This window comes from Ochotona curzoniae, unplaced genomic scaffold (assembly GCF_017591425.1).
Source record: "Ochotona curzoniae isolate NIBS_2020 unplaced genomic scaffold, NIBS_Ocur_1.0 contig_3332, whole genome shotgun sequence".
Lineage (NCBI taxonomy): Eukaryota > Metazoa > Chordata > Mammalia > Lagomorpha > Ochotonidae > Ochotona > Ochotona curzoniae.
The window spans coordinates 5398307-5420041 of NW_024465816.1; the positions used below are offsets into that span (position 1 = coordinate 5398307).

Consider the following 21735-nt stretch of genomic DNA (forward strand, 5'->3'; position numbering starts at 1 on the left):
GAGCTCAGCACATGTGCAGCTCACTGTTGTACCCTCAGTCTTAAAACCCTTGCCACACTGTACAAAATGGTGTCTGATGTGCCACTACTAGAGTTCTTGATCTGTTGGCCATCAGGTGTGAGGACTACCCAGACCTATCTTGGGTGGAACCTGTAATATGCCATGTTGTTGTAGTCCACTGAACCCAAAATGAGTTCACTCCCAGCTCTGTGCATATATAGTGCTGTCCAAAGCCCTGCCTCCTTAAACAAAATGGTGCCCAATTCAGCTCCAGAAGGCAGACTGGGCTGTGAAATCCACCCTATTCCTGCACTGCCCATCTGGGATCTGCTCCTCTGTCTCTGTTCTTGGTCAAGTCACACAGACCAGCAGGATGAACAGTTCTTTGTCTGGGTTCACCTCCCAAGCTCTCAGCAGACATTCCTTCCCACCTGGTTGCTGGCGTAGTTCCAGCTTCTGGTACAGTTCAGATTGCCATTTGCTGACTGCCACTGGGGTATCAGTCACTGCAACACCACACTGTTGTGTCTGCTGCTTTCCTGTGTCTGTCAGTCTCTGGGTACCTTCTGCTGTTTTTCTGTCCTCTCCTATTTCCTGTAATGTGCCCTCTCTGGTTCACATTGGCTAATAATTGTCTGTTTAAATGTTTCCTTACTCTATTCTGCCATCTTGATTCTCAAAATTATATAACTTGGCGCTAGCCTTGGCAGTGCAGGTTAAGCCAGGGCTCAAACCAGGCACTAAGTTATGGAACATGGGCTTTCCAAGCAATGTGGTTTTTTTTACTTCTGAGCCAAAAGTAAATTCCCACCTCTCAATTTAGTTTTTACCTTTAGCCTTTTGTACTAAATAGACGTTTGTATCACCACAGTTTACTGGTTGGAAATTAGAAGATGAAAAATAGAAGATTTGTGAATTTTCTGTTAGCCCCCATTTGATTACCTTTTTATAGACTGATTAAGAGACCAGAGTATTGGGACTATGAGTTAAATATGACATATCAGTACGTATTTTATTATACAGAAAAACATATAGACAGTAAAGCACTTCAGAGCTAGTTGTAAATCCTGTGGGAACAGGGATCAGACCACTACTGTATAAGCAAAGCTGATAGCTTATAGACAGAAAGCCAAGGCCCCAGAATATCATGATAGACATTGAGTAAACATACAATACATGAAAGAGTGCATTGTGTAGTGACCTAGTTACCCAGCTGGCATGAAGTTCAGGACCTAACTTTCATAGCTTCTGGCAGTTTTTACTTTCCTAATTTTCTCATTTAGTAAATAGAAATAGAGCTAATACAAATAGCATAAGGATGCTTAAGCTTAATATGATTTTTCAAATATCGCTTCAAGGAGAAAAGAAAACAAGTAACTAAGTGCACTGAATTAGCATTCTTGCTTCTATGCAGAAGGAAGTGTTTAGTAATGTGAGGATAGAGTTGCTGTAAAGCTTCCCTATATAGATTTTTATTGGCAAACATCCAGATAGTCTGCCTGTGGTAAGGAAAGGAACTTTATTCAATAGAGACAGACTCCTGCAGCAGGAGTCATCCCAGCCTTTAGTGATTTTTTTGTTTTCTCTTCAAATCAATGCTCATGATATTGACTGGTACTTGTTTTCAAAGAAGGATGTTAAAGCTTTTGTCCACCCTATTCTCATTCATTGGGTCCACAAAATCAAAATTATTTTCGGAATGCCTTTCTCTCATGTGGACATGTGAGCTCATGACACATAGGAAATCAGAACAGATGTGAGACTCCAGATTTACAAAAATATGAAATAACGTGTCTGTCGTGTTTTTTATTTTGAAAAATGTTAATTTTTCTAAAAATATTAACCTAACAGGCTTACTGCTTTATTAACAAATGAGTATCTTTGCATTTTAATCAGCAATTCAGAAATGGACAAATTCAAGTAAGAGCTGTTTAGAATCTTTGATTACAACTCTTTAAGATAATTGTAGATTCACACCCAGATATAAGAAATACTGCAGTGTTAGCTCAAATGCCCTTTTACTCATTTTCCTCTAGTGATAGCATCTTGAGTAGAATAGTACAATGTCAAAACCAGGATATCAACATGAACACAGTCAAAATATAGAACATTTTCATCATTGTGAAGATGCTCATTATTGCCCTTTTTGTACCCCAATTTTACTCCTTCCTTCCTTTGCTTCTTCCTCCCTCCTGCGAGCCTGCCTTCCTTCCTTCCTTCCCCTAAGACTTATTTATTTGAAAGGCAGAGTTAGAAGTAGAGACAGAGATCTCTTCCATCCACTGTTTCACTCTCCAGATGACCACAACGTCTGGAACTGGACCAGAAATCAGAAGTTTCCTCTAGGTCTCCCTTGTGAGTGCACTTGAGTCGTTTTACTCTGCCTCACCAGGCACAATAGCAGGGAGCTGGATGAGAGGTGGGAGGTTTGAACCCCAACACCCATCTGGGATGTCAGCATCACTATTTGGCCCAATACCCCAACTGTTATTATGTTTCAGTAACTCTTATGTTGAGTGAATTCCATAGCATGGATGCACACAGTTTGTTCAACCTCTTGCCTGTTGAAGAACATTTGGGTTGTCTCCAAGTTTGAGCTTCTTTGGAGTTCCGGTACATTTTTACTTCTCTGGGATGAATGTCCAGAATGCAGTTGCTGGACCATGCTGTACTTACATGTTAGTTTAAAATAAATCGCCACACCTGTTGAGAGTAGGTAAAAGCATCCTGAGGGCACAGTGTTTGATAGCCACTGCCTTATCCAAGAGTTACTGTCAAAACTGGTACGTGATATGTAATAGGAACATATCAAGTAAAGAAACTTATTCTCTCATCTTTTGAAGGCTAAAGGGAGTAATACCGTATTCTTTAATAAGCTGCAAGGCAGAATCCAGTGTGTCAATTGCTTTGTCGTGCCCAAAATGAAAGCACAAAGCATGAAGGTTTCTTCTGTATATGTGTGTATGTAGTTAGTAAGACTCATTTTAGGCTCACAAATGATTCTGGGAACCTTTTTTTTCCATAGGACCTGTCAAGAAGTGGGAGTATGAAAAATAAATGAGATGCTATCTTTACCCTCAAAGCAGAAAGGATTCAGATAAGCAAGTTTGCAATCTAGTAATTGCTGAAATGAAGGGGTGTGACTGGAGTAGCAGGGCTGGAGGGCAGGGCAGGGCCCCGTGAGCAGAAAGAATCAGCTGAAGGCAGCACAGATGGGAGCAGAGCTGAAGGGAAAGGAGTTTGCCAGGAATCTTCCTGGCATTGGCGAGTCGGAGCAGCCCCAGAGGTTTCCTGGAGAGCCCTCCTTAGTTGGTGACCCTAGGCTTGTCCCCTTCCCTCGGAGCTGGGTTAAGACCAGTCAAAAGCAACATGAAGGCAAATGGTCTGAATACTGTGTAGTGTGGGGATATGCAGATTATCATTTAAACCCCCTAGTTCTTCTCCGGTCTTTGTGCCATATCAGGATGTTCATATCCCAAAAGGCAGGAAGAGTCAAGTAAAAACATGCCTTAGGACTTCTTTTCCATTGCCCAGCTACTTTTCAAGATGCTATCACATATATGTTATAATAACCCCAGTTGCTTTAGTAGCGTCCTTCCATTTATAATTTTTAGATATTGCTGAATACATAATATTGTTTGTAAGCCTATGCATTATGCTATTTTTTCCTTTATGTTTTGGAAAATGTTTTAGACTGTTTATTCTGTTTCTCTTTTAATATCCCAAACTGTGTTTAGAGCTATTATAGATAACGTCTGAAATCAAAATAAACCTAGGCATATTCTCTGTCAACAAGGATGTAGTTATGATCACCTGAACACTGAGAGGAAGCCTATTGTCTTGCAGGTGGTTCAGCATTTGTTAAGCGTCCCCAATGTGGGAGTCCCTGCTGTTGGAGTTTTTAGTCCATTTTATGCTAGTTTAGCAACATATCCATGGCTGGGTAGTTAAAAATGTTTATGAAATATATTTAGCTTGTAGCTTTGGAGGCTGAATATACAAGATTGGCAACCCATATGTTTGGGCTCTGGGAGGGCCACCTGGCTGCATTACAGCATCACAGCACAGAGAAGCAGAAGGGGAAGGGGAGCCTCTGTGGGAGAATGGGAAACCGGAGGGATTTGGGGGCCAAGCTGACTCTTCTCTAACAGGCTGCTCCAACCGGGACTGGCTGGGATAATGTGAGAAGTATCTGAGTCTATCCTGTGAGTGCTCCCCTGCAGCCTAGTGACAGTCAGTCGGCCCCTCTGAAGTTGGACCACATCGGTACTGTCACCCTGAAGAGCAGATGTTCAGCAGGTGAACCTCTGAGGGTTACACAGTGCCCTCTGCCAATACACGGCAAACTCCTGTTTTAGAGAGGGGCCCTCAAGTGAGAAGAAGTGTAAGGTGGAGAAATGGACTTGCATGCCAAGTAGAGAGAAAGTGTGATTCACTTGGCCCGGGTGTGGATTGGTGGGATTGGAGTTTGGAGAAACAGGCTGCCTACGGAGCTCACACCATAAAACTGTCACAAAATGCCTTTCCTCTTTCCCATAATCATTTACTTTACTGATGGGTTATTTTGAAGCAAGAAAGAATCGAGTTTATCTTCCTTCTCTCTTTGTAATTGAAAATTGTATGCCTTTGGGCAAATTATATCATCTACTTGACTTTTTATTTCTTCATCTCTAATAATAGCTAACAGTTACATTGCACCTATAATTTATCAGAGACTGTTTTAAACCACAGGTGTGTGTGCCCACTGAAAAAACAGTTAAAAGATAAGTTTGTTTTCAAGGTTGGCATAGTGTAGCATGTAAAACTACTGCTTGCAGTGTTGGCATCCCACATGGGCGCTAGCTTAAGTCCTGGCTGCTGCACTTGTGATGCAGCTCCCTGCTAATGGCCTGGGAAAGCAGCTGAAGCTGACCTAATGGTTGAGCCCCTGCCACCCAGATACAAGACCTGGATGAAGCCCCTGGCTGCAGCCAACTGGGGGAGTGAACCAGCAAATGGGAGGTCTCTGTCTGGAATTGACTTTCAGATAATTTTTTAAAAGTTTATTTGTATGCAAAAACATTTTGAAATTCACGCAGCATTTTTCCATAATATGTGTTTTTATGAGTTTTTAATATTTTATTTTTCATTTTATTTAAAAGAGAAAGATAATCTGCCCACAGCTTACCCTTCCAAGTGCTCCCAACAAACAGGCCAAGGCCAGGAGTCTGGAACTCCACCTAGGTCTCCTGCGTGGACGGCAAAGGACCAAGTGCCCGAGCTACCTGCTGCCTCTCAGGGTGTGCGTCAATAGAAACCAGACCGTCTAATATGAAATGCAGTCATCCACTGCCCACCCCCACAACCTTCTGGAAGAGTTCGTAGGTTCATGGATTTCAAAATATTTTGCACCAAAATAAGCTTACATTTAATTGTATTTGCCATGACCTTTTTGAAACCCCCATGTGCATGCATGCATACTTGTGTGAATTTCCTTCGTATTAACCATTGGAGATAGATACTGTTAGTACCCCTGGTTTGCATCTGCGAAGGCAGCAGGAATTTCTTAAAGCAGCAAGACTAGTAAGTGACTAAGGCAGGCTGCTGGGTCTATGCTCTCAACTGCTTGTGTCGTATAGCATTGCAGTCCCATATTCAGTATTTTTAGCATATCTCAGTGACGTGCCTGTGAGGATTTTGGTTTCATGCTTGCATAGGGGCGTTTTAGGGGCTGAGACAAGGCAGTTGCTATTTTGCATTTTAAATGGGAACATGCCCATTGTCCTTATGAAAAGATTTTGTGACAAAATTAAAATAATCAGATCTAAATTTATTGTGAGATTTACAAAGTAGCTTAGATATAATTGTCTTAAGATAAATGCTTTCTTAGTCATTATGTGGGAGGTCAAAATTGCTGTGTATTTTCCTGAGGACAAGAAGAATTAGAATAAATGCTATCATAAACAAAGAAGAGCAAAGGGAATGTGAATTTCTTGCTGAGTTGGAAATAATAATGTGAAGAAATCCTTGCAAAAATACCAGCAGATGAGACTCAACCCCATGTGTCTTGCACTGATGTCTAAACACTGTGGCATAACAAGCGTGAAGAACGGGCAGCGTGAGTTATTAGATATAAGAAGCATTACAAGTTTTCATTAGTTGTGATAGGGATTTAGAACACAGGGTGTTATTTTATTGGTCGTTTTGTAAAAATTTATTTTGTTTTGTTTAAAAGTCAGAATTACAGAGAGAGAGAGAGATGGTCTTCCAGCCAGTGAACACAATGGCCAGAGCTGAGCTGATCTGAAACAGGGGGACAAGAGCTTCTGCCAGGTGTCCCATGTGGGTGCAGGGACCTCAAGGCCCAGGGCCATCCTCTTCTGCTTTCCCAGGTTTCAAGCAGTGAGTGCGATCAGGAGTGGAGCATCCAGGACTAGAACCGGCACCACTATAGGATTGCCAGTATTTATAAGACACGGCAGCCCTGTTATTGGTAGCTTTTTTTTTTTTAAAGATTTATTTTATTCTCATTGGAAAGTCAGATATACAGAGAGGAAGGGAAATGGAGAGGAAGATCTTCCATCCATTGATTCACTCCCCAAGCAACTGCACTGGCTGGAACTGAGCCAATCTGAAGTCAGGAGCCAGGAGCCTCTTCTGGATCTCCCATATGGGTGCAAGGTCCCAAGGCTTTAGGCCGTCCTCACTGCTTTCCCAGGCCATAAGTGAAGAGAGCTGGTTGAGATGTGGACTGCCAGGATTAGAACCTGTGCCCATGTGGGATCCCGATGTGTTCTAGGTGAGAACTTTAACCGCTAGGCTACCAGGCTGGACCCTTTTAAAAACACAAGATTTATCTGAGGTATCTCATCCACCTGAGTCCTTTCCTGTCTCCTCCTGATCCATTACCATTGTTACTAAATCTATTAAGCTCGTAACCTTTTTCTTAATAATAACAATAATAATACTCCAAATAAATAAAGAATGCTTAGTGTATGATCGCAGGGGATTTTATTTATTGAAATACAAGCACTAGCACCATTAGCTTGGTGTCCTGCCTTTTCTCTTCTTGTCACAAGGATGCAGAATTTTAGGATTCCCTGTCCTGATGGTGTTTCCTTTGACCTGAGTGTTTTACCTTTTCCAGGTTCCTCCGAGATCTGTGGAAGGCGGTTCTCGCTGCTTAGCTGTTGCTTCTGTCTGGCCCATATGATCCCTGCTTCACTTTTGTCTCTTTTTAATGCTTCCTGTCACAACTCAGCAGTTCCGTGTTTACCTCTTTTGAAGGTACTTCTGGCTACACAGTCAGACACAATCACATGCCGGCTCTCTGTCCTTCCTGTGCTCCCATAGCGTCCTATGTGTGAGGATTCGTCTTAGCCTACTTCTTATATGGAATTTTAATACTGGGTTTCCTGACCTCCCTCCCCCTACCGTACCTCAATGTTTGGCGCATACCTGGGGCTCTGTAAGAGCTGCAGCCGCTGGAGATGGGTTTCTGACCCACCAGACCCAGCAGGAGGGTGTTGGCATAGTCCCTGCCAGGCTTGCTCAGAGCTGGATTAGACAGGTGCAGGCCTCTTGGCGTGGAGAGGGCAGCTGTCCCGAGTCTGCCAGCCCAGGTGCAAGGGTGGAATAGTATGAGATAGAATCTTACAGCATGTCTCATCTGTGTAACTGAAGTACAGCAGGTTTTTCTCTTTGGGATAAATTACTATTGCACTTCTTAGAAAGTTTCCACAGATGTCATATGTGTTTCTCTGTCATACAGAAAATATTCAAATCATACATAGTTTGGGACCCCACCCCTTTTATTTTTTTGCATAGTACAAAGCAAAGTGTTTTTTTAATAGCAAATTCTGAATTATCTATGAGATTCTATTTCAAAGACACCATCTTTGATGTAGAACCATAAACGCATAAACTCACTTAGAAGCATAGAGTGGCTGGAATGGCAAAAACAAATGGATTACATAATACGCCGCAAGTTGCATTTTCAGCACCTTATTAATTGACTTTGAAGATTTTCTTTTTTAAAATATTGAGCCGTGAGGGCCTGGTGTTGTGACATAGTAAGTTAAGCTGCTGCTTACGTTGGTGGCATCCCATACGGATGCCAGTTCAAGTCCTGGCTGCTCCACCTCTGTTCCAGCTCCCTGTTAATAACCTGGGAAAGCCACAGAGAACAGTCCAAGGACTTGGCCACTGCACCTGGGTGGGAGACTAAAGTAGCTCCTGTGTCAGCCCGACGCACCCCACATTTCACAACCATTTCGAGAGTGAATGAAAGGATAGAATATCTCTCTGTCTTTCTCTCTTTTGACTCTGATTTTCAAAAATGCAATCATTTTTTAAAAATAGTAAGTATTGAACTGTGGCATATTTGGAGATTTCAGCCAGTTACAACAGATTGTTTCTTGTATCATGCAATAAATGTCATCTTTACTTTTGGCTACAAGTTCTTTTCTTGCGGTCTTGGCGCTGCGTAGCATTCTTAGCCAACTTGTAAATTTGTCTACCTCCCTTGTGTAAAATGGCATCGTGTTCGCCTGGAGCCCTCGCGCAGTGTGAATGTAGCTGACTTAGAGCCTAGAACAATGTGAACACCCATGCAGCAGTTACATCTGCATACACTCAGTGCTATTTTTTTGTTTTTCTGATATTTTTTAGCCTGCAATTAGTTGAACCCACGGGTGCAGAACCCTCAGCTACATGGGGTCAGCAGTATTTAAATTTTTTGGTGGCAATTTCTTGCCTGATCTAAACTTTTTTTAACTGAAATATTAACTAGTAGTATTATGTTGATACTTTCAGCCTATCCTGGTTAACATTTGTGTGTTTGTTTCTGCAGTACAGCGAATCTTGGCTGCTTGGATCCATGAGTTCCGTTAAAGGACGCCAAACCTGAAGCCCGAGTCTGCCCTCTGAGGAGAAAGCAGACACATGAGTCACTGCAGAATGGGGACAACCAGTGACGAGATGGTGTCTGTGGAGCAGACCTCCTCTTCCTCCCTCAACCCACTGTGTTTTGAATGTGGCCAACAGCACTGGACAAAAGAAAACCACTTGTACAATTACCAGAACGAAGTGGATGATGACCTCGTCTGCCACATTTGCCTGCAGCCCCTGCTGCAGCCGCTGGATACGCCCTGTGGACACACATTCTGCTACAAGTGCCTCCGAAACTTTTTACAGGAGAAAGATTTCTGTCCGTTGGACCGAAAAAGACTGCACTTTAAGTTGTGTAAGAAGTCTAGTATTCTGGTTCATAAACTGCTAGACAAACTGTTGGTTTCATGTCCATTTTCTTCAGTGTGCCAAGATGTAATGCAACGCTGTGATCTGGAGGCACATCTTAAGAACAGGTAAGCCTAAAGTATGACAGAAAGAGAAGTCACTCGGCGTTATGGAGAGGTTTCTGAAACACATTGACGTTTCATTAAAAAATAGGAAGGTACCGCTGAGTAAATTTAACAGTCAAATACAGAAGACTGTCAGTAAACTGCAAGAAACAGTATTGAATATTGTTTATTAAAAATATGAATACAAAAATTACAGTTAAAGTACCTCATTGTAGCTATTAATATTTTACTGCTATAAAAAAAAACTTAATCAGAATAATAAAATATATGATCTAGGCCCATTACAATGGCTCAATCGGCTAATCCTCCCCCTCGCAAGTGCCAGGATCCCATATGGACATTGGTTTGTGTCCCACCTGCCCCACTTCCCATCCAACTTCCTGCTTGTAGCCTGGGAAAGCACTGTGGCCCAAGGCCTTGGGACCCTGCACCAATCTGGGAGACTCAGAAGAAGCTCCTGGCTCCTGGCTTTGGATCAGCTCAGCTCTGTCCTTTGTAAGTATTTGGGGAGTGAACTAGCATTTGTAAGATCGTTGTCTCTGCTTCTCTCTGTAAACCTGCCTTGCCAATAAAAATAAATAAATCGTTGATAACAAAATTTTTAATGAAAAATATGATCTATTCTGTTTACAACCTTATGTGATAATTTGCCTTATACTATCAATATCAATATGAGAATCTTATTGTTGCTCATGTTATCCTAAGGAAATAATCCAAAAAAAGAGAGAAAATTATGTATAAAGATGTTTACTATGATGTTATGCATAGTTTGATATATTAGATTTAATCTGATCGCTTCAAAGTAGGGAAGGTTAAAAATGCGTCTGAGATAATATTTAACCAATAAAAATGATGTGTTTTTTAAAAATAATACTGAAATGTGCACAATTTTCTTCACCAAGATCTTATAAAAATTCTCTTTGTAATCTAGGCTACCTGAGAACTAAGGGTTGGAAAAATTTCACACATTTAGCGAGAAGTTTTATTCTAGCAAAAACATTTTAAAAGGCTAAGCAACCTAATGAAATGGTTGATGAGGTTTGTGGTAAGTCTTAGTTTTGAACCTACGCCCGTATGGGATCCTGGAAGTTGTGAGGCAAGGATTTAGGCACTAGGCTATCCCGCCAGGCCCCCTGTGTGTCTTCTTACGTATCATGAGAGCTATACCACAAAACCAGATCTTACTCTCCATTACTGAGTAATTTCATTGACTTTTTCTAAATATTGGAGAATCTTCACTAGAAGGAATTAAGACATGAGAAAGTATGGGGGGGATGTTATTAAAATGTTAGAATTACTTGGATTTGTATAGCAATTACTTCAGTCCTGAAGCATGTTGTTTGAAAGTAGGAGCTAAGAAAGAGTAGAATAGACTTTTAAAAATACATGTAACATATGTATCCTACATTTTGTGTACCTTCTGTCATCGACCGGCAAAGAATCTGAACACAGTGGTGCATACCTCCTGCAAACTGACACCAGACTTTTGAATACTGTAGTCTAGATGAAACCTGCCAAGCTGAATATTTTAAACTTCTTATCTCTCTCAGTGTAACAATTCTCCTTAGGCTGTAGGCGTGTTCTGTGACTGTTGGGAATATTAGTTATAGAATGTTAGACAAACTGAATGAAGTTACACTTCAGTTACTATTTTGAGAGCAAATGGGATAAACATTTCATAAATTTCTAAGAGTATTTATTTAGCATGTGTATAAGACTTTCATGTGCAATTGAAATATTAGTAATATTTTCTGTCAAACCACGTATGATGTTGATGATGTACAAACAGTAAGCTATCCTCTCATTTATAGGTTGATGAGGGCTAAGCAATCATGCCATTAAAGGTTCTGTTTTCCAGCTGATTGATGTTTGACGTGTTTATTTCTTTGGACGGACTAAGATTTTTACTTCTTTAAAGTTTTACTTGCTTCCATGAGCAAGAGAAGGACTTTCCAACCTCTAGTTCCTTCCCCAAATGCCTGCAACAATCAGGGTTAAGTCAGGCCAAAGCCAGGAGCAGGAACTCCAACTGAATCTCCACCGGAGTGGCAGTAACTCCAGGACATGAGCCATAATCTGCCATTCCCCAGGCTCATTAGAAGGAAGCTGGATTGGAAGTAGAGGTGTGGTACTCAGCTCCAGGCACTCATATGTGATGCAGCTATCCCAAGCAGTGGCTTAACCCACCAAGCCCCAGCACATCACCCAACTCGAGTCATTAACTCAATCATTCCTAGGATGTCTTAGGACTATAATATGAAAGATACAACGAAAAAGTAAACGATTAGAAAAACTGATGTTGGGCCCAGGGCGGTAGCCTAATGGCCAAAGTCCTTGCCTTGCACGTGCTGGGATCCCACATGGGTGCAAGTTCATGTCCTGGCTGCTCCACTTCTCTTCCAGCTCCCTGCTTTTGGCCTGGGAAAGCAGTAGAGGATGGCCCAAAGCCTTGGGACCCTGCATCCATGTTGGACACCTGGAAACTGTTCTAGGTTCCTGGCTCCTGGCTTCAGATCAGCTCAGCTCTGGCCGTTGTGGCCACTTGAGGAATGAACCAGTGGAGGGAAGATCTTCCTCACTGTCTCTCCTCTCTGTAAATCTGACTTTCCAATAAAAATAAATAAATAAATAAAAACCTGGTGATTTGCCTGATATAAACAACTAAAAATGATTATTATTGAGTATACAAATTTAAAAGACTGAATTAGAGCATTTAATGTGATTTTTGTTTTACATCCAGTTTGAACAGATTCATGCTGAACAGTGAGAGTTCTCTAGTGTCTTCGTCGAAAATGCTGACATTCATGGAGAAATGTTTGTTATCCAGTATTCAACCCTAAATAAGTTAATTGTTAATTTTTTCAGCAAATACTTATTACCAGTTGCTATGAGCCAGGTAGCGTTGTGGCTGACAGTCTGCAGCTGGTAGAAGAATCTGCTGCCCGGTGGTGAGAGGGCTGATCTGCATTCCACTTCAGATGCAGTGCCATACAACCGTCCCCTGGCACGGCAGCTGGGTCAGAGTTCAGACAGGACCCAGCAGACGTCGGTCTCTGCCCTCTGGTCTCTGGTCACAGATGCTAAGAGCTGAAAACCAGGGACTCTGGCATTTGAGAATAAGGGATCCTATTTCCAAGAAGGCTCTGGCTTCACACAGTTGGCACCTTGTTGAGAATGTCTAGAGGCGTGGGCGTGCCCGCTCCAGCGTGGCAACTCGTAACATCACCAGGATATCCACTGAGCAGTGTCGCCCACACCTCCCTGGCTGCTGCAGTCCTTCGGGAAGTGACCCAGCAGATTGAAGATCACTGTCACTTTGCCTTTCAAATAAATAAAAGTAACAAACAAAAAAATAAGTGTATCCTTTTCTGTGCTGAGACCTCTTTTGTCCATCTTCTGGATTGTAACCTGAGGAGTCCGAGAAGTCTGAATGAAGGCTGTACTTTTACATGTACGTGTTAACCTGGAGGAAAGTGTATGGGACAGCCTTACTGATATTCCTTTCTTTTTTATGTTTATGTATAAAACATTTTTATGTCTTGACAAAGTATATGTGTTTATGTCTGTGTGTTCATACATGATGCATATGATAAGGGTTTAGTATCCAAATTGCAAATCAATTTTTAAAATATGAATAATCCAACATGTGGACACTTCAAAAAGTTTGTGTAAAAATGGAGTTGAAAGATTAATTTTCAACTTGTGCAATGGCTCAGTGGCTAAATCCTCGTAGTGCAAGCACCAGGATCCCATGTGGACACCAGTTTGTGTCCCAGCTGCTCTATTTGCTATCTAGCTTCCTGCTTGTGGCCTGGGAAAGCACGAGGTTGGGCCAAAGCCCCGAGACCCTGCACCTGTGCGGGAAACTCGGAAGAAGCTCCTGGCTTTGGATCAGCTCAGCTCCTGCTCCCATTTAGGAAGTAAACTAGCAGATGGAAAATCTTTGTCTCCTCTCAGTAATCTGATTTGCCCTTCCAATAAAAGTAAATAAAATGTTTTAAAAAGATTTTTTTGTAACTCATGCATAGTTATCATAGTACACATGTTCTATGACCTTTTTGAAAGACTCCTATTATACGTGGCTTTCAAATCTTTTTGCACCGAAATAAATTGATCTTTCAATTTCATTTTCTTCTATGTTCTTTGTAAAGTATACTCATAAGTAAATAATTTGAATAGATATTTATCCACAGAGAATACTTAAATGGTCATTAAGCACATGGCAGATGCTCAACTTGAATAGTCCATTTTTATATTCTATTTCTCTCTTTGGTAAGTTGTAAGAATTTTTTTTTAGATTTATTTATTTTTGAAATGCAAAGTTACACAGAGATTGGTAAGGGAAGATCTTGCATCTACTGGTTCACTCCTGAAGTCGCTGTAACGGCCAGGGTTGACCGTTACAGGGGCAGTCCAAAGCTACAAGGAGCCAGGCAGGAGTTCATCCAGGTCTCCCATATGGTTGGCTATGTCCCAAACACTTGAGCCATTTGCTGTATTTCCCAGGCTATTAGCAGAGAGGTATATCAAGAGTGGAGCAGCAGGACAAGCCAGTGCCCATAGGGATGCCAGCGTCTCAGGTGGCTTAACTAGCTATGCTACATTTAAGGACCATATCAGATAAATGATTTGTAAATATTTTCTTCCATTCTTTTAGTTGTATTTTAACTTTCCTATACCCTCTCAAGAGCAAACAACTATAATTTTTATGTGGTTGAATCTTTTTTCTTTGTGTGTGTGCTTTGGCGTCGTTTTTAAGAAACCGTTATGTGAGCTGACATCACGAAGGTTGACACCTGTGTTTTTTTTTTCTAGGGCTTTTCAACTTAAGTTCTTACATCTCAGTGGTTGATCCATTCTCAATGAATTGTGATGAGAAAACATGTATTTTTAAAAGACTTTTAAAAATGTTTGTTTATTTTTGAGAGTCAGAATTACAGAGAGGAGAAGAGACAAAGACAGCTCTTTAATGTACTAGTTCATTGCCCAGATGTCTAGGAGCTTTATCCGTGCCTCCTGGATGGGTGGCAGGGGCCCAGGTACTTGGGCCATCTTCTGTCGCTGCATCAGCTGCAGTAGTCTGGAGCTGGATCAGGAGTGGAGCAGAAAGAACTCAAACTGGTTCCCATATGGATGCTGGCTCTGTAGGTGGCAGCTTCGCTTGCTGTGCCACAGCACTGGCTGCCATAATGTTTTCATCCTGCAGCTAAAGATTTGACACAGGTTCCCTATGAAGGAAGGGAATTTATTTTGGCTCACAGTCTTAGAGGTTCAAAGTCCAGGATTGAGCGGGTCAGCAGGGAGGGCCTGTTGGTTTGGCTGTCTGGTGAGGCCAAGGGCAGCGGTGGTGGAACACAGGTGGAGATTTGATCTATTAGTGAGCTGGAGCACAGAGTGATTAGGCTCAACTCTCAGGGTTTGTAAACAGCCCTGCTGTAAGAACTGCTTCCAAGGGCGTGTGCCTGTGACCTACAGACCTCTCAGCAGGCCTACCTCCTAAATCCTGTAATTGGATTAAACTTCTACCCTTAATATCAAGTTGGTGACCTTGAAGCTAAGCATCTGCATGGGTTCAGGCACCCTGGCCTTTTCAAATCATCATGATGTATTATTCAGTTGTTTATATTTTATTGAGGCTTTTTGTTAATGACCTGACACATGGACAGTCCTGGGAAGTATTTTCTATATGTTTAAGAAGAGTATGTCTTTGATTGTTCATGGTTTGACTGTAACACAAATACGTGTTCGGTCTGTTAGGTTTGTAGTGCTGATAAAATATTATTTTCTTCTTCTTTGTCTTATTCTGTCCGTTACTGTCAGTTGTCTGTTTTTCCCTTTGTCTTTTTTTTTTTTTTACTTATGTATTTTGTGTTTTTATTGTTTGGTGCCTTTGTTTTGTTTTCTTCTTGATAGAACTATTATCTGAAAAATTCCATTTTGTCTGAAATTCGTATTTCACCCAGCTTTCTTGGTTGCTATTTGCATAGTATGTTTTTCTCTTACTTTTGGCCAATTTATGTCTTATAAATAATATGTAAGAAGAAAGTGAGAGCCTAAGGCTCTTAGGTCTTCTTGTACATGCAATACAGCCCTGGGCACATCCAAACCTCTGTGAGCATGACTCCAGCGTTCCTTTCTAAACTCTTTGGTTAGCCTTTTGTATTCCTCAGGCAGTCCTAATGCTAAATAATTGGCCCCTGGGTTCTTTGTTGTTTGGTTGGTTGGTTTCTTCAGCACATGTCCTCTGTGAGAAAGGTGTTTGTACTGTGTGAGCTCTGTATCGGGTCAGGGAAGGGGAGCCTTGCAAGTGTAATCTTCCAGGGAACCAGGGGACAGGTCAGTAATGGCAGTTCTCTGGGAATGGGCTCTGGAAGGGCTCCAGTATGCTGTGCCCATTGTGATTTGTTTGGGCTGTTGCTTTCCCAGTTTGTCAGGGAGCCGAGATCCAGGGAATAGCACCAGAGCAAGCTGAGGTGCCACAGCGCCCTCCGTTCTCTGTGAGGTAACGTTCACCAGACCACCGCACTGTTTAGCTCATGTCCAGAGTTCGTTTCTTCCAGGATTTGCATTCCTCATGTTGAAGAGACCTTTGCTTCACCATTTTCTTGTTGCTTCAATTGATTTTTGTATATTTTATTCCATACATGATTTTTTTAAATTATTTTTATTTTAACATGTTCAGATTCTTTCTGATGCATGTAGTGCCTGGCATTGTGTGGCACTTGGCATGCCTTGTTTTATTCTGTTTGAGTGTTATTACCACAACTACTAGTATGAACACTGTTGATGATAATGTAAATGTGCTTTGCTATACTGTATGGTTCCTAATGTGAATTAGGTTATATGCAGTTGTTAAAATGATGTTGCTTACTATAGCAAAAGTCAGGTTTGTGTAATTTTTTGCCATAAGCAGAGCCAGAATAATGGCAGCAAAAGAAGTTATATTTAGCAGGAAAGGGGGCAAAAATCTCTCCATTTGGGTCTTGAAGCCCTTTAGTTTTTTTTTTTTAAAAAGATTTATTTATGTTTTATTGCAAAGTCAGATATACAGAGAGGAGGAGAGACAGAGAGGAAGATCTTCCATCAGATGGTTCACTCCCCAAGTAGCCTCAACGGCCAGTACTGCGCCGATCCAAAGCCTGGAGCCAGGAGCTTTTCCAGGTCTCCAGGTCTCCAGGTCTCCCACACGGGTGCAGGGTCCCAAGGCTTTAGGCCGTCCTCGACTGCTTTCCCAGACCACAAGCAGGGAGCTAGATGGGAAGCGGGGCCGCCAGGATTAGAACTGGCGACCATAAGGGATCCCTGCACATTCAAGGCAAGGGCTTTAGCTGCTAGGCCATGGCGCCAGGCCTGAAGCCCTTTAGTTTTAAGAAACTTCCAAGACACATCTGTATCTAGAGACCTCTCCCTAGGGAGAGGCAGCTGCCAACCTGTGGCAGGTTGCACGTTTCATACCGAGACCACAGCATGTGTATGCCCTGGTCTAATTAAATATTTCATGGATTTGTTCTCCTTCTTGGAAGAGAAAGACAGTGAGGTTCTGGTTCACTCTCCAGATGCTCATAACAGCTAGGGAGAGGCCAGAGCCAGCAAGGGGCAACACCATCACAATCTTCTCCGAGGGTGGCAGAAAACCCACTTGAGCCATTTCTACTGCCTTCTAGAACCTGTACTAACAGCTGGAGCGGGAAACTAGAGCCACAAATCAAACCCAGACAGTCCAGTGGGGGCCGTAGTTTTATGTGTCCATTTCTATTCTACTGCTTTCATTCATTCTTAATATCCTCTATGCTGCAATGAATTATTTGCTTAAATAAGCCAAGTGAATGTCCCCCAGTGCTAGCTGTAGTTTGTGACATTGTTAACTACTCAGTTTCCAATGATGATATCAGTTTTTGTTTGTTTTTGTCTTTCACTTTTGGTTTTTTAATAATCAACAAGGCTCTTGTTCCTAGGTGTAAGTTTGTAGGAAAAAAAATCAGTTGTTTTTTAGGGCTGGGACGAGAAAAGCAGTTCTGTGTGAGTAAATTTAGTATGAAATAGTGGAAAGAGCTTTTGAAGTGTGGTCTGAGTTTGTTTGAATTTTGACTGTAAAACTAAACAGCTTTGTGGTGTTGGTTGGTTAGTTGAGTCCCAAGTTTCTTGCTTTTAGAAGGAATAAATAGAGTAGTACAAATAAATAAAGTAGTATGAAATGATGTGTAGAAAGGCTGTATTACATGGTGTCTGGCACACGGTAGACACGCTCCAGATATTGGGCCATTTCCTTTCATTTTCAGCGTCAAGGGTTGACAAGTTGAGAAATGATGGCTCCGGCTGCCTGTGATCATGAACTGTTCTCTGTGCAAGGCAGCTGTGCTCTGCACTGCTGGTTGCCTAACAGGGTTTGGCTTGGTTTTAAGATTTATTTATCTATTTAAAAGGTAGAGTTAGAGAATGGGGAGAGGCACAGAGAATGATATTCCATCTAGTGACCTACTCCCTAAATGGCCGCACTGGCCAAGGTTGGGCCAGACTGAAACCGAGAGCTTAGAACCGCATCTGGGTCTTCCACATGGGAGGAGGGACTGGAACACTTGAGCTGTCTCCTGCTGCTTTCCCAGGTGCATTGACAGGAAGCGCCACCAGCGGCTGAGCAGCCAGGCACGAACCTGGCATCCCATGTGGGCCCTGGTTCATCCCACATGGGATGCCAGCATCTCAGAGGCAGTGCTGTCAGCCGCGATTAAAAAAAAAAAAAAAATAGCTTCATAGAGATGTATTTTACGTAGCATAAAATTCACCTCTTTATAGTCTACAACTCTGTCCTTTAGTGTATTCACAGACTTTACAACCATCCTCATCTGCTTTTTAAAATTTTTTCAACTTGGCAAAAAGAAATCCCATACCTGTTAGCAACTGGGTCCCATTCCTGAACGAGTAGGTCTTAAATGGCTTATCCTAACGCTCTTTTTCCCTACAATTTTTAGCATGTAGGTTTTGTGGAATGCAAATGTTAACAGAAAAGCTTGCGTTGGAATCTGGGCTTCCCCCAACATGATCTTTCTGAGTGCATTGTGGCATTTGAGCTGGCATATCAAACCCAACACATGAGTCCTTGTCTGATTTGACCCTTTTGTGACAGTCGTATTGTTGGCCATGAGTTCTTGATTGACAGTCCTACCTGCTTTGGCCAGGTTTGCGTCTTTCAGAGCCTGCTCAGTGTGGTTGTTCCACCGGTCTATCTTGTTTAAATATGGGTGTTCCAAAGGATCTATCTATAACTTTGCTCTGATGCTGGATGAGGTCATTTCTCCCATGGTTTTAATTGATGGTGTTTTAATATTTTCCCTGTTTCTGTAAGCCATTTCCTATTTCCCTTAGTAGTCTACTATCCCATTGGAAATTTAAGTATACCTGTTTCTTAAATGCCTCTCTAACCACTTTTTGGGTTTTTAAGTTTATGTTTGCATGTTTGATAACTCTAACATAAGTTTTATGATAGCTGATGGGAAGTTGGAGTTGTTAGCTAGGTGGATTCCTCGGTGTCCATGTTCCTGCATTTCTGTGCCTGGTCCATTATTTCCATTAAAGACTAGCTAGAGGATACATGTTTTGGAAATTAAACCATTATCTTTTCTGTCACTATGTTTTTATGGTCTAGTTCCTGACTCAGCTTTGTGTTTCTATAAATTGACCTTTAAATTATGATTTAGTCTACTTGACAAAAGTGATTTTTTAATTAAATTTTTAAAGAATATTCCATGGGGACTACACAACAACTCAGGAAAGAGTCAGTCCTATCCTAGCAGGCAGCAGAGGAGATGCCAGAGAAAGGTGGATGAAGAAGGGTCCTAGAGATCTTTTTAAGAACCTGAAATCCACAATTTAAGTGGTTTCTGCACTGTGCAAGGGAAAATATACTACTTCAGCAGCTAAAGCAGAGCATTCAATGTAAATTGACTGAATTCTATTTTGTTAGAAATTCAGGATCTTGCTGTTGGCATGTTAAGCTGCTGCTTTGAGCACCCACGCCTACCTGAGTGCCAGTGTAAGTCCCAGCTGCTACATTCCCTTGGAGACAAAAACTGGTGATCCTGGTGTTTGAACCCCTGCCACCCACACGAGAGACCCAGGTGGAGCTCCTGGCTTCAGGCTGGCCCCATTGTAATTGTTGCAGGTGTTTGGGCAATACATGAGCACATAGAAGGTTCTCTCGCTTTCTACCGTTCAAGTAGTTGAAAAAATAAATATTTCCAAATGCATGCATTGACACTGAATGAAGGTCTGTGACTCTAGGCATAAGGCTCCACGTGTGGTCACTGTACTGCCCTACCTTACCTAGGAGACCGTGCTATCTGTAAAGGTGTGGCAGGTGCTAAGGCTCTCTCACTAATGCCTCCATTAGTCACCTTGTCCAGTCAGGGTATCAGATGGAAAGGAATTGGCACCTGTCCTCATTTCTAATTAATTTGTTGTTTTAAGCCTTTGGATGTTTTCATTGGTTATAGGTTTAAACAATCATCTGTCTGCTGTCTCTGTTTGCTTATATAAATAAGAATAGGTGAGTTACCCATTGTTATTTCTTGGCTCTTATGTAAGTTTCCCAAGTACTTGGGAATATATTTTTTAGGTTGCACAGTGTGTCTGTGTAAAGGTTAGGAAGAGCTATATTTGTGTTTCCTTCTACATCTGTCATAAATTATCTTGGGCATTTGCTGTGCCCCCTCCTACAAGTTTTCCTCAAGCTTCTAAAGGGATTGGGCGAGATGGCCAAGGCACTCCAGGTCTTAAGTCAAAACACAACCCTGGTGATGAAACAAGACTGTTTGCTGATTGGCATGCTTCTAGTTGAGCTACTTCATCTGTGAGGAGTCCTGCGACCAGAATTTCAGAATCATTCTTGCGGTACAGAGACGATTATTGGGGCACTGTCTGAGAACTGTGTATACCAAAGTACAATTTTGTCAGCTGTGTGGACTGGTAAGATTGATTTTGAGAGGAGATTTAAGATCCAGATTTTTCACAGCTCATGGGTTCTTCTTTTAGCATACAAACCGTTACCATTCTCTTGTGCCTTAAGCGCTAGAAATGTTCCTCTCCACCGTTTCTTTTGAAATCACCCAGCAACCACCTGATCTTCTCTTCTCTAGGTGTCCAGGAGCTTCTCATCGGAGAGTTTCCCTAGAAAGAAGGAAAACTAATAAAACTCAGGCCGAGAACGAGAATGAAAATGGACCCACAATCATCGATGCTCCAGGAACTTTATTGCCAGAAATGGACTGTCCCGGACCGGGCCCCTTGGCCCCCGAACGAAACTCAACATCGGCGGCCCTTCCCGTGTGGACGGAGGAGCCTGGCCTGGACAACCCTGCCTTTGAGGAGAGCGCAGGGCCCGACAGTACGTGTGTCACCACCATCCTGTGTGTCTCATCTGTGCATTGCCTGCCATCTTGCTGTTCTCCCAACCTGCATAATTTTCCTCTTTAAAAAATGACTTCATTAAGATACAGTTTCTGTTCTACATCATTCACTGCCTTTCACTGTACAGTTGTGCCTACCTGAGTGTATTTTAGAAATAAAACATGGACCTTACTCTCAGAGGAAGGGGAGCCTTCCCCACCCCTTTTCTGCTACAGTCCATGAACTCTATTCATTCACATGTTTGCTCAGAAATGTATTTGCTTGACATAAGAATTCAGCAGTAACAGAAGCAGTTGTTAAAATCAAGCGCTCACCCTGTCAGCACAGTAGTAAGCACTTTACTATTAACTACCTAAATGCTTGTAGTTAAGTGGTAAGAGTGTGGTCAAACTCATAGAGCGGCTCGGTGGCTGAGCACATAACAGTGCTTCAGACCTTACACACCCATGGTGTCAGCCATGAGGAAGTAGAAACCTGCAGCCATAACTCTTGGGCATGCCTTGTAGTTGACCCTGCGGTACTTTCGAAAGTAAGTTTTGTTTTCTCTTACAAACTCCAAATTCTGCTTCAAACTCATTTTTTTCTTATCGTGACTGTGCATCTTTTTCATCTCCTGTCACTCAAGTTCAAGACCACCTCTTTTGAGGAGTTCCATGTGCCTCTTCTTTCCCTGGCCAGGGTCTCAAGCCTTACTATTTACTTCCCACTGCCTGCACTGCTGACAGCTGTTTCACAGCCCCAGCTTCCCTCCTCAGCTAGGACAAGATGACTGATTGTTAATGTACGTTCATCAGCCCGTGTGTCTGCCCCAGTGATCTCACACGTACTGGCTATTGGTCGTTTATTTAATGACCAACCTAGCAAAAGAAATTTTTGGATATTCTTAAACATGTAGTTTGTCATTCCATTTCTTATCGGTGATGTTATATGGTCATTAAGCATCTGCATGTTAGTTTACCTGAAGATTTTCAGAATATGAAACGTTGTTTTC

General features: G+C 42.0%; 1 protein-coding gene across 1 annotated transcript in view; it reads left to right on the top strand.

The window, feature by feature from the left end:
• LNX2 (ligand of numb-protein X 2) overlaps positions 1–21735 on the top strand; it is an 87408-nt gene that overhangs the window by 39461 nt on the left and 26212 nt on the right. Inside the window, exons 2-3 of the mRNA XM_040979856.1 lie at positions 8831–9344; positions 20474–20721. Coding sequence (XP_040835790.1) covers positions 8923–9344; positions 20474–20721 — 670 coding nt within the window. The 5' untranslated portion in view covers positions 8831–8922. The remainder of the gene's footprint in view (positions 1–8830; positions 9345–20473; positions 20722–21735) is intronic.